The sequence below is a fragment of the Larimichthys crocea genome, chromosome XIV (assembly GCF_000972845.2).
Source record: "Larimichthys crocea isolate SSNF chromosome XIV, L_crocea_2.0, whole genome shotgun sequence".
Classification (NCBI taxonomy): domain Eukaryota; kingdom Metazoa; phylum Chordata; class Actinopteri; family Sciaenidae; genus Larimichthys; species Larimichthys crocea.
The window spans coordinates 392335-407922 of NC_040024.1; the positions used below are offsets into that span (position 1 = coordinate 392335).

The window sequence follows — 15588 nt, forward strand, 5'->3', positions numbered from 1 at the left end:
TCCTCAAATAGTCCAAAAATGTTTGTTTGTTTCATGTATTAATGTGATCGCTCCACACAGGTCTGATGTAAGCTCCGCTGACATTCAAGTAACACGCTTCATGTGCGTCATCATTTAATCACAAATCCATCTCTGTTTATTTTGCACTTTGTCACATTTTGCAACAATACATCAACTTTTCCACCTCAGCCATGGGCTGAGACTTTGATAGATATTTTGATTTCATGTGATTCCACTCTTTATGTCCATCCATTCATACAGTCTCTCCCGCTTATCCGGAATCAGGTCGCAGTGGTAGCAGGTTTAGCAGGATGCTCCAGATGTCCTTCTCCCCAGCAACACATTCCAGCTCCTGGGGGATGCCGAGGCGTTTCCAGGCTAGATGGGCTATATAGTCCCTCTGGTACAACGTCTGCAGTACTGCAGATGCTGCACCAAGCCGCAGATCGATCTCAGTCTTTTTATGTGTAAATTGAAAAAGTGCATATATACTGATGAATGGACTACCATTTAAAATAAGTCTCTGCCTCTGATCGACTCCAATGACAGCTTTCATTTGAATGAACTGTAATTTACTCGAGATGTTAAATAATATTGAATTATCGACATCACTCCCTCACAACAGGTGAGCCACTTGAGCCCCACGCTGTGTCATGACATCATTGAAGCCAACTTCTACAGCAGCCGGCTGGCGGAGGCCTACGGACTGGATGTCCTGGACCTGCACTTCCACTTCCGCCTCAGCTTGCAGCACCGCATGCCAGATGGCGTCCACTGGGACGCCCTGGCTCATCGGCGCATCAGCAGCCTGCTGCTGCAGCACACTGCTGATGCCTGGGGAGTAGACCTGCATGACCCCCTCCCCTCTCCACGACAAGGTCAGTGCACACACAGCAGTTGGACTGATATACTGACTGCTGCCATGTTATTGGCCTTTGATTTCAAATGGAACGGAACAATCCAATGACTGCTTCATCTCTGTTATGACATGGTTTATTGACTCCATATCTACTGTGCTGTAGAGCTGATCAATCCCCCATCATCTATACGAAGACCTTTCCCTGAACTGATTGATTCTCTATAATAAGCATGCACGTCATGCACCATGAGCTTCATTCATGTACCATGGATTAATATGGATATTACCACCCTGGATTTCAGTGGAAGGTTTTTACACCCCCGGTCCTACATACTGTTGAGAGGCTCTCACACCTGTACAAGGTCAATACTTTGATGCTTTGCAAAGATTCAATTCAATTTTATATAATGCCATATTATAACAAAAGTTATGAGAGAGATGGAGAATAATAAGAGAAATTTTTTTAGTTTTTATTTCTGTCACAATTAATAAAACTCAGCTTTCTAACTTTTAGTATACATAACAGCACAGATTTGAACACATCAGCATATCTGCTAAAGCTGCTATATATTTTGGCTGCAAGTATGTGGAAGCAACCCAACGCTTGGAGAGAATTAGAAATATGTGGGTAGACATGCAGTGATGACAGGGTGAAACTTTACCGTCATAGTGGTGACCAGCAGTGTGTGCAGGTTGACTGGCGAGCTGTGGCAGCAGCAGGGGTCTGATGTTCACCACTCTGTCTTCTAGACACATACAAGACAAGAGCAGACTCTTTAGGTTGAACTTGTAATGCTGTGCATTCACAAAGGAAGGCCTGTGTGTAACATTTCGGCCTGGATTGTGAAATTCTACATGTGGTGCATATAGCACAAACTCATGACAGAGGAGTAAATGATGATGTCTGATTGTTTAGTGCATCAAGATCACATAGGAGAGTTTGGACACCACACTATCAGACCTAAGTGGCCCCATCCAAGACCCCTGATGGACTTAGGTTGGTAAAATCTAAGTTTATCTTATTGTCAGTCACTCGGTGGTTCGGACTCACTGGCAGCAGTTTGGACTAGTTTGTTACATCTTATTCTTACACTGTCTTTATTTCAGTACCACTCCAGAGACGTGGCCAGGTCCAATACCAGCAGAGACTCTTCAGACCAGACAGATTTCAGCTAATTCCACCGAACTCAGGTAACAAACCCTGACTGTGCTCTAACTACTTTGTACCTGATGCTGTACAACGTGTAGAATGTGAAAAGATCCAACTTAGCTTTGTAAAGTTCTGTTTTAACTTTGAAAAAAGGGCTGAATACTTTTATAGATCTTAATCATATTTTTAGAGGGTAGTTTTGATATTTTTCAACCTGGATTCAGTTTCATTTCTCTGGGGGTTGTGTTGTCAGACACTTGAAATAACAGTCTGAGGCAAAACAAGCACTTTTAATGGACACATTTGGACAGTGCACAGTTGCCCACAAGGGTTACGTTGCAGCTGCAGGCTTCAGCGCTCTCCTCGATACTGGACTGAATTTAGAACTTGTTGTCCCCATTCGTCACTTTGACACAGAACATGGGAAAGGTTGAAAAATACTCAAGTTACTCTTTAAGAAATCTTGTTCAACATCACAGTTGTGAAGTTGAGTTCAATCAGTTTTTCTGTGTTTTGCTGCTTGGATAGAAATCTTTCCAAACTTTTTGTTTCTCTTCAGTCTTTGTTTTCTCCGCAACACATCCACAACACATCCACTTTGTCCTGTACAGCCGAATTTCACCGTGATTGCAGTGCCCTCTCCTTCCTCTTCCACCACTACACCTGGAGCAAAGCTCTGAATGATTCCATAATGTTCTCTCCTTCCTCATAGTTCATGGCAGAGATGATAACAGATAAACGTGGATCAGCACAATGTTTTCCTTTCCCCGGTCAATCTTTCTCCAATCTCCAGTCCAGATTGTCTTGTATTTCCGTGGTCTTCTGAATGAATTCAGCTTTCAAACTGCCTCTTATTTTCTTCTTACCCTCTAGAGAGGTTTTCATCTCCCCCCATCCATCTTCTGGCTAATTGCTCAGCTCTTGAAGCACGCTGTTGTTGTGGTCTGGAATCACAGTCTCTTCTGACTTTCAGTCTAATAATCATCCTTCGACAGTTTGATACATCGACTTCCACTTTTAACCTGTTAAAAAAACAGTGAAATATAATGCTGTGATAATTGTTCATTTATATCTTGTTTATCACTAAGTAAACATCAAAGAAATCATGGTTCAGAATTTTGTATCTAAATGCCTCTCTTGTGAAATGTACACATATTTTTGACCATACCACAGCCATCTTCAGTCTCCCCTAAAAGCCTGTATGGCATTACTGGGAAACATTTTCCAAATATCTCAAACTCAGGGACTGAATTACAATAAAATTAAAGGTACTAATTAAACCCTTATTCTATTCTAAACAGAAGACTCATTTAAGACTGGAGTACGGGGTGGGCACAGTGTATCTACACACAGTGTATCTAGTTAATGTGAACATATGTTACTTCAGCAAAACATAAATCAGTATTATACAACAGAAATGTTTCATTTATGCTCCAGATACAGGGGAGCAATCTGAGTTTGGTGATGCAGAAAAAGAACACACTATTAATGAACTATTGAGCAGGAAGGAATAATGATGGGTCTGATTGTCTGCATGCCAAAAGACTGATTACACTGTTTTGGAAAAAGACTAATAGACTCAGTGTTAAACCGTGAGTAAGTCAGATACTCTTCTACTGGAAAAGGAAAATGTAGATGTTTGGAAAGGTTTGAAAACCATTACACAACTGTTGTATAATATATTGTGTGAACTCTTAACAGTAATTATGATGTTAATTAATGAAATAGCATTTGATCATTTATTATGTAGAAGTGCATTACACATTGCTAATGTAGGAAAGGACAGATTTGTTTTTAAATGCCGTACACAGGGTGATGAGTAATAAATACACATTGTTATTGCACAGTATTACAAGTTCAACCTAAAGAGTCTGCTCTTGTCTTGTATGTGTCTAGAAGACAGAGTGGTGAACATCAGACCCCTGCTGCTCCCAACACAGCTCGCCAATCAACCTGCACACACTGCTGGTCACCACTATGAAGGTAAAGTTTCACCCTGTCATCACTGCATGTCTACCCACATATTTCTCATTCTCTCCAAGCGTTGGGCTCTGCCTGCTTCCACATATTTGCAGCTAAAATATATAGCAGCTTTAGCAGATATGCTGATGTGTTCAGATCTGTGCTGTTATGTATACTAAAAGTTAGAAAGCTGAGTTTTATTAATTGTGACAGAAATAAACAGACTTTGGGTAACACTTAACTTTTTAACCTTTGTGGCTGCCTTGTCATATTTACTGTTATTTTTCTTTATTCTCTCCAAATTCTAACATTAGTAAATTCTCAGTTTTACTTTACTGTTCAGTGAGCTGATTCCTGGCTCCCCCAGTCCAGTTGAAGTGTCCTTGAGCAAGATACTGAACCCCAAATTGTTTCCTGTGTGTATGAATGGGTGAGCTTCATTTGTGAGTATTTGGGATAGAAAACACTGTACCACTTCTGATGAGCAGTTGGAACCTTACACGGCAGCCTCTGCCATGGGTGCATGAATGTGTGTGAATTACAAATGTAAAACTGGTTGGTAGATCAGAAACCATCAAAAATAGAACAGCCACGTGGGATCACAAACACTGTCTAGAACAGCAGCAATCAGCTCTAGTAGCAAACCAACATGTCACAGCCATGTCCAGTGAAATTTAACAGTTAGTCGCTAACTTTTAATCCCTCTGGTACATAAAGAGAATAATTTGAATCATGTATTTTGTTTTCAAAGTAGGTTATTTTCAATAAAAATTAATAAACAGAGACGATTTTCTGATAAATGATGTCTAGGTCTAGAATGTCTTCATCACTGCGTGTATGGCAATTCTTTGAGATATCTGTGATTTCAAATCATGTGATTTAGAGAGTTACACACAGTTTGTATAAAGTCTCAGTGCTATGAAGTCTCAGGACGTTAGGTGCTGCAGCTCAGGTTAGAGAAGCTGTGATCCCCGGATCAGCAAGATACATGCAGGTGGTGAAAGAAACAGAGCAGCGGCTGCCACTTTCTCATTACCACCACTGAGGTGACACATAACCCCCCAGATGTTCCAGTGGAGGTGCTCAGTGGCCATCAAATCAAGCTGTGGTTGTACTGGGCTGCTGCCAGGTGTGAATGTGTGTAACTTTGAGTGTGATCAGGGAGTTCCTGTACAACAGAGCTTGGCTTTCAGCTGAAACTCCCTGAATAAATAAAGCTTAGGTTTGGGAAAGGGAGCGATTTTCCGCTAATGCAGGTGGGAAAAGTTGGCTGAAGTGCACTCAAGGACACAAGACTGTCAGACAGCCAATAGTGATTCCATAAAGAAGTGATTGTTACCCAAGACATACTGCAACTTTCAAGCAAGCGGCAGACTTTGTTGGGTTTAAAAAGAAGATCGATCTGCTCCAGCTGTTGATTGTGAGCTTTCTGAAAGATTTGTGAAGATTTATGCTCCTGTGAAGATGTACATCTCTCCAAACTTCTGCAGTGGGTAACTGTGGGTCATAGTGGGAGCCACCGTCAAACAAGCCGATTGATTGGTTTATTAAATTCTTTTTAGAAACTGGAAGAAGAGAAGCAAATCAAAACAAACAAATATTATATGAGCTGCACAAACAAACAAAAACAGTCATGAGAATGTCTCAGCCTGTCAATCATACATCATTTTTAACCTTCAAACTATGCTTGACCACACAGTGTCACTGCAAGAAACTTACAGTCAACACAAATCTGTACAAAGACCAAAAAGTCCACTCATGGCATTAGGGACTACAAGTCCACAGTGAATATTCACAGACCTGTAGGGAAGGCTGAGATACTTCATTGCTGGCACATTTCTAAGTAACCTCATTACAGATGAAATCCAGAGACACTACAGAGAAAATTAAATTTCTTCATAGGGGCTGAGCTCAGCCTCAGAAATGGAGCGAGGAGCTCGGTCATCTGGGGGGAGCTCAGAGTTGCAGCTCCTCCTTCGTGTCAGAAGCAGCCAGCTGAGGTGGTTCATGCATCCGATCCGGATGGGCGCCTTCCTCTGGAGGTTTTTTCGGACATGAGTGAATTTATAGTTCATTTGGCCTGGTGAACTCTAGGGATCCCTCAGGAGAAGGCGTTGATGAGGAACAGGATGTCTGGAATGCCCTGCTAAATCTGTTGCCACTGCGACCTGACCCAGGATAAGTGGAAGGAAATGAAGGATGGACATAAAAAAAAGTTACTTTGTCATTTTGTGCTGCTTCAGCAACGGCATCCACAAACTCCTCATTACTTCTTGTTTTGCTGCAGGTATCAGAGCTGTTTGCTTCTGTGTGTGTGTTTTTGTGATGGTAGGAAGCTTCCAAATCTACATGTAGACCACAGTGGGACACACTAAACACAGGATGACTAATTACTGGCAACCTACCGATTAGGTGATTTGAAAATGGAGCAGCTTGGATTTAAGCAGCTTCAGGTAATCACTGCAGACTCTGTGAATGTTGCTCTTAAAAAGCCTGATAAAAGGCACAACTTATTTATTTTGTTCAAGTCCACTCATGGCATTAGCAGCAATCTGTCCATATCGTGATGAAGAATCACTGCTTTAAAATACACCCTCCTTCTGGGACAAAAGGGATCTAGAAGAATGAAATAGGAATGTGAATAGGCAGATAAACCCAAGCGAAATGTGGGCAAGTAGCGACTCACCTCATTACACCTGGTTTGAGCGTGACAGTCGGCTGGCTGCCTCTGAAGTGCCCAAAAAACCACGGTGGCATGCTTTGCATACTTCCACCTTAGTTTCCAGTGAGCTCTGTAGAGTCCAGGCTGAAGCTGGAGTGAACACAGGCGGTCTGGGATGTTTGTACCAAATGAAGCCAGTGGGAAAAAGACCAAATGTTAGTGAGTCTAGGCTTTGCTTAAGCTCCAATGGACTTTTCTTAAAGATGTAATGAAAGGCACATTTTTTGTCTTAATATAATGTATGTGTAATTACACATACATTATATTAAGTTAATGTTAACTGCTGGGAACATACGTTAGTCTGTTACAGTAGGCTGCTGAACGCCTTTCTATTTTCTCTCTACTAAGTTGTTTATTTGCGTCTGCCTTTAAGTTCTCAGAACTGATCATTGTGGTTAAAAAGTGTCACTTTAGGGGGAATGAGCTCATAGCTGATGAAAAACTCACTCGGGTTTAGCTTGCTCCTTAAGCAAATCCACTGATCACACTGATACCATTGGTATAAATTCATTGGTTTTAACTGCTGGTGTGAGCAGGCTTCCAGTGTCACAGTTTAAGATACATCTTTGGTTCCAGTCCTTGTAATCCATTACAGGAAATACTCCATTTGCCCCAGAACCAGTCAGGAGAAACACAGGAACTTTGTCCATCATTGCAAAGTAGTTGGCCCCAGCTCAATTAGGTACTGCACTGGTCAATCAAGCACACTTTGGTTCAGGTACTGGAACAGTACTGTTAATTACTGTGTTAAATGAACAGCTGTTTCTACTTTACAGTTGTCCTGGCATTTAGTGAAATCCTGTCTCATAATGTCCTAAACCACTGTGCAGTGTTCAGGTGTCTGATAAACCTTCAGACTAATGGATCTGTCACTCAAACTGGGCTTTTTGTCCCAGGGGTGTGCTGCTTCAGCTAAACTCACCAATGCACAGGCCTGTTTTCAGTGTAAACACAACCTAATGATTAAAAACAGTTTATAAGGCTCAGCGAGCTCAGTGCTCTGTCTAATCAAACGTACCTAGTTCTGTGCAGTGAGCTATGATTAGGACGTTTTAGCTGCGTTTTGGGAGCTGATCTGGAAAAATTGTTGGCTTATTTACAACCTGTCAGATCGTCTGACTGCTCTTAATTCTTGACCCCATCTGACTTTGTAGAGACAATGTTGCCATCAGCAATCGAAGGAGAACTGATCCTAGTAGCTAATTGAGGCAGTCAGATCGATATCCAACACCTTTTGATTATGGTGCCGTCCTTGCTGTTTGCTGTTTTTGCTGTCATGCCTGCGGCCACATTGCTCCCCTGAGGGCTATCCTGACACTTCTTGCTATGGCTCTTTCCACAGCAGATATTCATACAGCATTTGAGAAAGCCCCTCCTCCACCCCAGTGGGATGATTCTACAGTCACCCATGGGGAAGAGTCATGGCTGCACTGAGCTTATTGTTTTCATGTGAGGAGTAACGAGGTCAGAACATAACCCTCCAATAAAGATGTCATCCATTTTACAGTCACATAAAAGTCTAGTCCATGTTACTTACCTGATCTATGAAAAGAAGACCCAATATTTAAAGTCTGTGTAAAGGAAATTCTGAGATTTCTTTTCAAAACACATTAAATATGTTGGAAACTAGTTGCTGAACACATGTGAAAAGACTTTGAACAATATATTAGTGAAATGTGGAGTCAGAGGTTCAAACAGTTTTTCTCCAGTTTTCAGTCCAGGATTTTGTGGGCAGTCCTTAAAGGCTGGCTCGATGACACGGTGAGGCCACCCTGAGCATACACCTGCACCCCTAGCAGAGAGATAGAGATGAATTCATCTCACTCAGAGTGTTTCAAAGTTCGTCATGTCATTTTCTGAACTCATCTGACACGTTTCAGTCACTTCAAAATGGCTGCTTGACTGCTGCCACGAGTGGGCGTGGCTTCAGCACATTCAAGTTTGGCTGGGTGGTTAATAACACTTTCTTCTTTGGTCTGACAAACTCAGAACATATTTATTCTGATTTTACACAGACTTTAATCAGAGAGAATTGTTCAAGTATCTGAAATCATGTTCTCTTCAAATATATAATTACTCAATTACTGACTAAGTAGCTGCATATGGCAGTAATCCAAAGTGATATAATGCTTCTGTTTATTCATCGCTCATGAGCTGATTGGTACCATTGCATTTCATCACAGCAGGAAATAGGTGAGTACCCCATTTCTCCTAGAGGGGGGTAATTTGTATCCCATCTTTTGCAACTTTTCTCAGCCCTGCACACAGTAAAGATATGCCGGGTGGAGTTTAAAGGCTCGGGCTGAGAGGGCAGTTTGAGACCGTTTTTATTGGTTTAGTTTCATAGTTTCTCTCTTATAGTTTAGTTGTGTGTGTGTTTGTGTGTGTGTGCGCGCGCGTGTGTGTGTGGAGTCTCCAGCTATATATGGGAGGATCTCCTTTGTTGCATTGGTGCCAATAAAACAGCTGATTTGTTTTATATATTGAAAGTCCCCAGATGGCTTTCACCACAACACTTTGATTTCATGTGGGCAGAATTTTTACATTATTGCTCAATGAAGCTTAAATACAAGTACACATTTTCATTATCTCTAAACATTTGTGAAATAGAAATTCAATATTATCGAAACACAAGGCATTTCTGTCAACAAGCCGCTGGTAGAAATCATTACCACTACCTATAAAATTCCCACAAGCTCCGCTGGTGCTCTGCTGTTTCCCCTCAGGCAGTTTCTGTTATTCATAGCTGCACTTGGCCATCAGACATGTCTGCCCACTTGGCGGGGTCCATTGATTGCATCAGTACAGTAATCAGCCCTCATTCAGAGGAGAGCATTCACCTGTTAGACAGATCACAATAGTTAATAAAGAACCTTTTGAGAGTTCTAAAAGCCCCTTGCCCACCTTTAATCAGCCAGAGAGAGTAATCAGCAAGTCATGGTCTACTTTCACAGCTGCTGTCATTCAGCTAACTTTAACCCTGCTGTACTCAGAGAGAGACTCATCCAGCTGTTTGGTACATTTTTAAAACACACTTTTCAAATTCTACTACCACATGTATTTTATTTTTTGTTGCTGGATCATATTTTTGTTTCAAAAATCAAGAAATCAAATATTCATGACTAAATAAGAATCAAAGTTCAAGTTTGAGTGGAAAAACATTCAAACTTGATAATTATTTCTGAAGAGTTTACACTTCTTCATCAGGACTGTAGTTGTGGTTTGATCAGATTTGAGTGACAGTCAAAGAAAAACAAGCAAACCCCCCGACTGACAAGACATTCTGATTCAAGTGCTGCTAAATCCTGATTGGTGAACAGAGTCACATGAGCTCAGCCTTAGCTTTTTTTCCAACCGAGCCCTACCCATTTGAAACGAGTGAGAAGAGCCCATAAGAAAAGACAGTTCTGACACTGACAGAAAATTGTGTTTGTGCTCCACTGCTCATAGCCAGACACTTACTGAGAAAATAGACTTTAAATTTCATCGTCTTTACTTTGTGGTTTAGAAACTGAGTCTGAAAACATTTAGCCAGTGTTTTGTCTCTGTGTAAACAAAGGTTTTCCTCTTGTGGCAGCCATTAGTGTAATTAGTTTTGACAACAGAAGTGAGAAGTCCACTATTGCAGGACGATTACAGAAGAAACATTTGGCTGACTTAACTTCCATGGAGCTTATTCCAGGAGACAAAGCTAGAGAGTTAGTGTAATTTGAAGTAGTTTTCAATACGCAGTAACTCTGTGTAAATGAATGTATAGAGGCAGGGCCAGACTGGGAACAAAATTTAGCCCTGGCAATTTTCATCTAGGCCAGCCCATTACCACCACATCCACCGTCGCCCAGCCCAGGCTCTGCTTTGTGTGAAATCATCCATGATATCATGAGTCCAGTGTCTTGGTCAGTTTGCTCTCAATTGCCATGAGAGAAAGTGCCTGGAGGTGTTTTTGCCTCTTCTTAGTCCACATTTTTAATCCTGGACAAGAGAAATGATCGGCCACCAAAGATTGAGTCTGGGCCTGAAAAAGGGTTTTAGTGTCCAAAGACCTAAGACCTCTACAAGTTATACTGAAATGTTTTAACATTTTAAACATTTAAATAACCCAAACCCTCAGCCCGTGTGGTCTATGAAGTTAACATTCTAATAATAGTATATAAGCAGTAGATTAGCTCACACCCCCCTCTCATCGGTCCCACGACCCTCACTTTGCAGGTCAAAGCTGGCCATCTCCTGAATGTCTTGTAGGTGTCTGGCTTCAGTGACTGGAAAACTGGTGTCACAAAGCTGGATTTGCAAACTCTGCAAAGTTGGCCGATTCAACTATGAGCTTGGGGACATGAAAGAGGCAGCTTTTGTAACAAACAGCTGAGCCTTAACTGATTGATTCCTGCTGGGAAATTCATTCATCGCTGCAGTAACTCATTTTCAGTGGGTGAAAGTTACAAAATCTAAGCACAGCACTAGAATATAAAAAGCAATAAAAAAGTGATGACAATGACCCAAAGAAGTTCTGTGAGTGTGAATATATTTTGTCGGTTTTAATATACAGTTGACATTTAATATGTTAAGTAGCCCGGAGGCCATCTTTTATAACTATGACTATATTTCCAATAGAAGAGAGTTCTATGGAAAGTAAAGTTGTTTTTCTCTCTCAGTCTGTTGGTGAGGAGTCTGAGCCAAACCTGCACTGTGGTCAGATAATCTTTTTTTTGTTTAGGAAGGTTCCTGAAATGACCTGGAAGTATTAACGTAGCTGCCATGATAAGACCTTCAGTGCTTCCTTGCTTATCTCCTTTAGCAGAGGATACACTGGACCGTCCTTTACGAAAGGAAAGAAGATAAGGCTGTCCCACAATTCCTTGCAGCAGCAACAAAAACACATTTGGCCATTCAGAACCAGACATTATAGGAACCATGAATTGACATAAAAGAGAGAGAAATGATGTGATGACGGAGTCTAAAAGCTCCATCAAGGTCAAGGAAAAATGTTTAGGAAAGGATAAAGGACTGTTTTACTGCAGCCTTGCTCCTTGTAGCTTTGGCCTGCAGTGTGAGTTACCAGGGCACTGAAAGTTAAAGGTCCAATATGTCAGAGTCCACCATATTGTACCGCCATATTTCTACAGTAGCTCACAATGGACAAACTAAACACTGGCTAGAGCTGGGACCTTTTATTTATTGTTTTGTGTGAGGCCACCATAGTTACTCCTTCACACTAGAAACAAGCAGTACAGGCAACAGGGTTGCAATCAGTAACTACACAGCTGGATGCTACTAAATCCTAAACACTGCTCCTTTAAAACTGCAATCACTGTCACCTGTGGCTGCAGCAGAAACAAGTTGGGAACACAGCATTGTTGACAATGTCAACCACATGTCCAGCTGTTACTAGGCAACATTATCATTAATTTGAAGTCGTGTTTGTGTCCACCTGATGGTTTTAAGTCCAACATTTACTCTCTTTTAGCTCTGTTTTGGTCTCCATTAACTAGTGTTACAGTGTTAAACACTATGAGAGCATTACTTTCCAGATACTTCGATCACTACACTGTGTTTTGACTCAGATGAATGGATGCAAGTTCTGATGCACATTGTGTCAGTTGGGTTCAAGATGTTTAAGTCTGAGTGGAGAAGTCTCTCTCTGTGTAGTTTACACATTAAGAACACTAAACGTGTCCACTGAACATGATTATTGTCATTTACATTATTATTATGGACTTTTGAACAGCTACAGTAGGTTTGGTATCTCTGGTTGCTGTGGGATTCAAGCAGTGTGTATTGTGTTAACCTCAGGACAAAGTGGCCACTGCTTTGCTGCAAACTTCTCTGTATTTGAAAGGACTCTGAGGACAGTCACGTCCTGTTTTGTTATTTAGATGTCTTGTGTCATTTTCTCCATTAGTTTCTCCCTATAAGATCCTATGTGCTAGTTAACATTCACCTCATGGGTGCCTCTGCCCAAACACAAACGAACTTTTGGGTTCAGTAATGAAGATGGACAGTGTGGCAGTATGTAAAACACTCTGTGCAGCAGTCAAATATGCAGGCGGCAGCAGAAATCTGGTTGCCTGTCATTATTGACACTTTCAGGAACAGCATCAGCAGGGACACAATCTATTACTGAAACCAGCAGCGTACACAGCCCAGCAGCATGGCATTATTATAATTGTTTAAATAGTTGTTTACTTTAAGTTAGTTTACACTATGAATCAACTTTATTAGGAGACCGAGCAGCAGAGGCGTGCTGGCATCCGACTGCTTTGTATTCTTACTTTGTGTTTCTTTTTGTGGCAGCTAATAAAGTTGATTGGTCCTGACATACAAATGTGCGCAGCATTAAACATGCAGAAACAGAAAGTGAACATTTTCTTTTCTTTGCAGAATGATGAAAAGAAAAAAACTCTGAATGTACTTAATTCAATCAAACTTTGGAAAGTTCCTCTCGTGCCAACATTACTCTCAACTTTGTGCCTGTTTCTCTAGAATGAAATGTCCGTATGCATTGATATGCTGTTTGTTATAAATTCAGATCAGTGTCAGCTCCAGGCTCCATATAGAGTGTTTGACAGCTTGGTGCACTGCAGTGTTTTTAAGAGCGGGTGCCCTTATAATGTTCACATCATGTCTACATATACTTGGCTGCAGTAACAGAGTGCTTGTAAGCAAATCTGGGTAAACAATAGGTTTCAAAATTCTACCATAAACATCAGTGAATGTGTTATGAGGAAGGAAATGCACACGTTAGACCTCACACATGTACGCATTTGATGAGAACAGAAATGTTGTTTCTCTCAAAGAGTGCCGCTAATTTGACAGTTTGTATTTCTTTAAATAGAAAGAAATGGCCGTGGTTTCATCATGATGACCCATCAACAAAAGTTTGATACTGTTTGCGTTTGGCCATATAGTGAATGAATTTGGCCAAGAATTGTCTTGGGTGCAGTGTGTGTGAGGAGGTGGGGGCTTGTTCTGGTGGAACATTTGCACATGGGAAACAGAGCCCTGGTATTTCAGTGGCTGAATCCCCATAAATGAAAAGGTAACATGCAAGCTTGTTTATCTTTACACCAGGTTAGAGTTAGGGTTAACTGCCATTTTAATGTGTAGGTTGCTGTCATCTACTCTTATCTGCAAAGAAAACTCTTCAAGAAGCTCTTCTTACTGTCATCAGGACACCATCTTGTTTTCTTGTTTGTTGTATGTATAGAAGCACATATGTGGAAGTCTGAAGCTGTCTGTGTCCGTATGAACACGCCTTATCGGCTTTGCAGTTTTAATTTTAAAAAAATATCAATATTTTAACCCTAACAATGGATAATATGACTGTGAATTAGCAATGCAGATGCAATTGCTTTCATCAAACTTTGTTTTCCAGTGAAAAAGTTCCAATGGATCCACTGTCCAGCACAGACAAAAAAAGCAACTACCTGCTTAATTAGAGCATCTATAAAAATCAATGAATGCAGCTTTAAAACTACTTCAGTTGAACTGTCCTTAAATATATAATATATAATAACGGCCGTTGTCTTTTCTGTCCAGGTGGAGGCTTCAGTTTCCATCCTCATTTCCAAGCTGATGATAGCTGGATGAGGAGGACGCGACACTTCAGGAGTCACCCATACCCCCCCCAACATCCCTGGATGACACCCAGACACTCTGCTTATGGAAGGTGACTGCAGACACAGTAACCCATTACAGCAGAGACGCAGACTCTGGCTTCAGCGTTAACTGAGTGATATCCAAAAATGATTCACAGGCGCTGAGTCACTGTCGAGAGAACTTGTCAGGAAATAAAGTAGATAAGGAAAGAGGAGGTTAAGTGAATTTAAAGTCTCAGGCTGTTCCTGGATGTTGATTAGATTAATAATTAGGCTGGTTGGAAGCATGGTGACACATTAAGAATACACATTCCCTGATCTAATTTAGATTTAGATAGAATTTCTACAGGATGTTTTTTGACAAAAGAATGGTGACAATAAAAGATGTTCCGTGCTTCCTTAGTTAAGACACACACTGACCCTGTTCATTCTTTCACTTCATCTACCCACAACTTTGAATCCTGTCATCTGTACAGAGGTGTTCATGTCGACCAAATCTAATCCACTGCTCTCTTCATCTAACGCCTTGATCTCTAGCCTCAGGCAGTCGGCCAACCACAGGTACACTGTGTTCGCACTGCGATCAACACAGGCCAGGTCGTTGGCATTTGACCCCGAAATGTGGACCTGATGGAAGACGTCAAGTCACCAGTCAAATCAGGCAATGTGTGTGTGTTTCTAATTTGACCTATTTTTATGAACCAAACTCAAGAGTACAAAATGGTTGACAAATGGCCGCCTCAGTAGTTTGAATGAGGAACATGCAACTGAAAACAATGTGTTTTATCCAAGTGTGTTTCAGTTGTACGGTACAGTTAACACTTGATTATGGAGCCTCCAAGTGTTCAAAATGAAATTGTAAGTTCACTTTATTGTCCAGTGAGTTTGAGGTATTTGAAGCACTCCACCATCTTAACAGTTTCATTATTATTACTCAGGTATGGTTGTGGCTGGAGTCATAAGCTGTGCTGTGAGAACTGGAAGTACTGATTATCAATTCTCGATTCTTCAGCTGCAGGTAATTGTAATTGTTGTGCATCTTTGTCTAAATTGGAAAATGGAGCCTTCATAACCTAAAAAAGATGCATGCACTGACAGATGAGGGGCTGATACAGTCATTGAAGTAGAGAGTAAGCCAAACTTACTGTGTATTGGCTCCAGAATAGGCAGGGTTTCCAGTAGTACCTCACGTATGTTGGAGTAGCTGATGGTGTCAAACTGTGTAGAGTGTGCAGGTCTATATTTTAGAACCTCCTTTTGCTTTCATGACAGCTTACAGTTGTGATGTCCAGAGGTAGTG

General features: G+C 41.1%; 1 protein-coding gene across 13 annotated transcripts in view; it reads left to right on the forward strand.

Annotated features, from left to right (window-relative positions):
- Nucleotides 1–15588, forward strand: part of LOC104927200 (PC-esterase domain-containing protein 1A) — a 42653-nt gene that overhangs the window by 14338 nt on the left and 12727 nt on the right. For 10 of the 13 annotated variants that reach the window (XM_027287739.1, XM_027287745.1, XM_027287746.1 and 7 more), the window contains 5 exons: nt 626–878; nt 1776–1856; nt 1967–2050; nt 3906–3992; nt 14230–14359. In XM_027287739.1, the coding sequence (XP_027143540.1) occupies nt 626–878; nt 1776–1856; nt 1967–2050; nt 3906–3992; nt 14230–14359 (635 nt within the window). Of the gene's footprint in view, nt 1–625; nt 879–1775; nt 1857–1966; nt 2051–3905; nt 3993–14229; nt 14360–14825; nt 14955–15588 lie in introns of all 13 variants that reach the window. The other 3 variants (XM_027287748.1, XM_027287747.1, XM_027287750.1) reach the window with 3 other exon arrangements.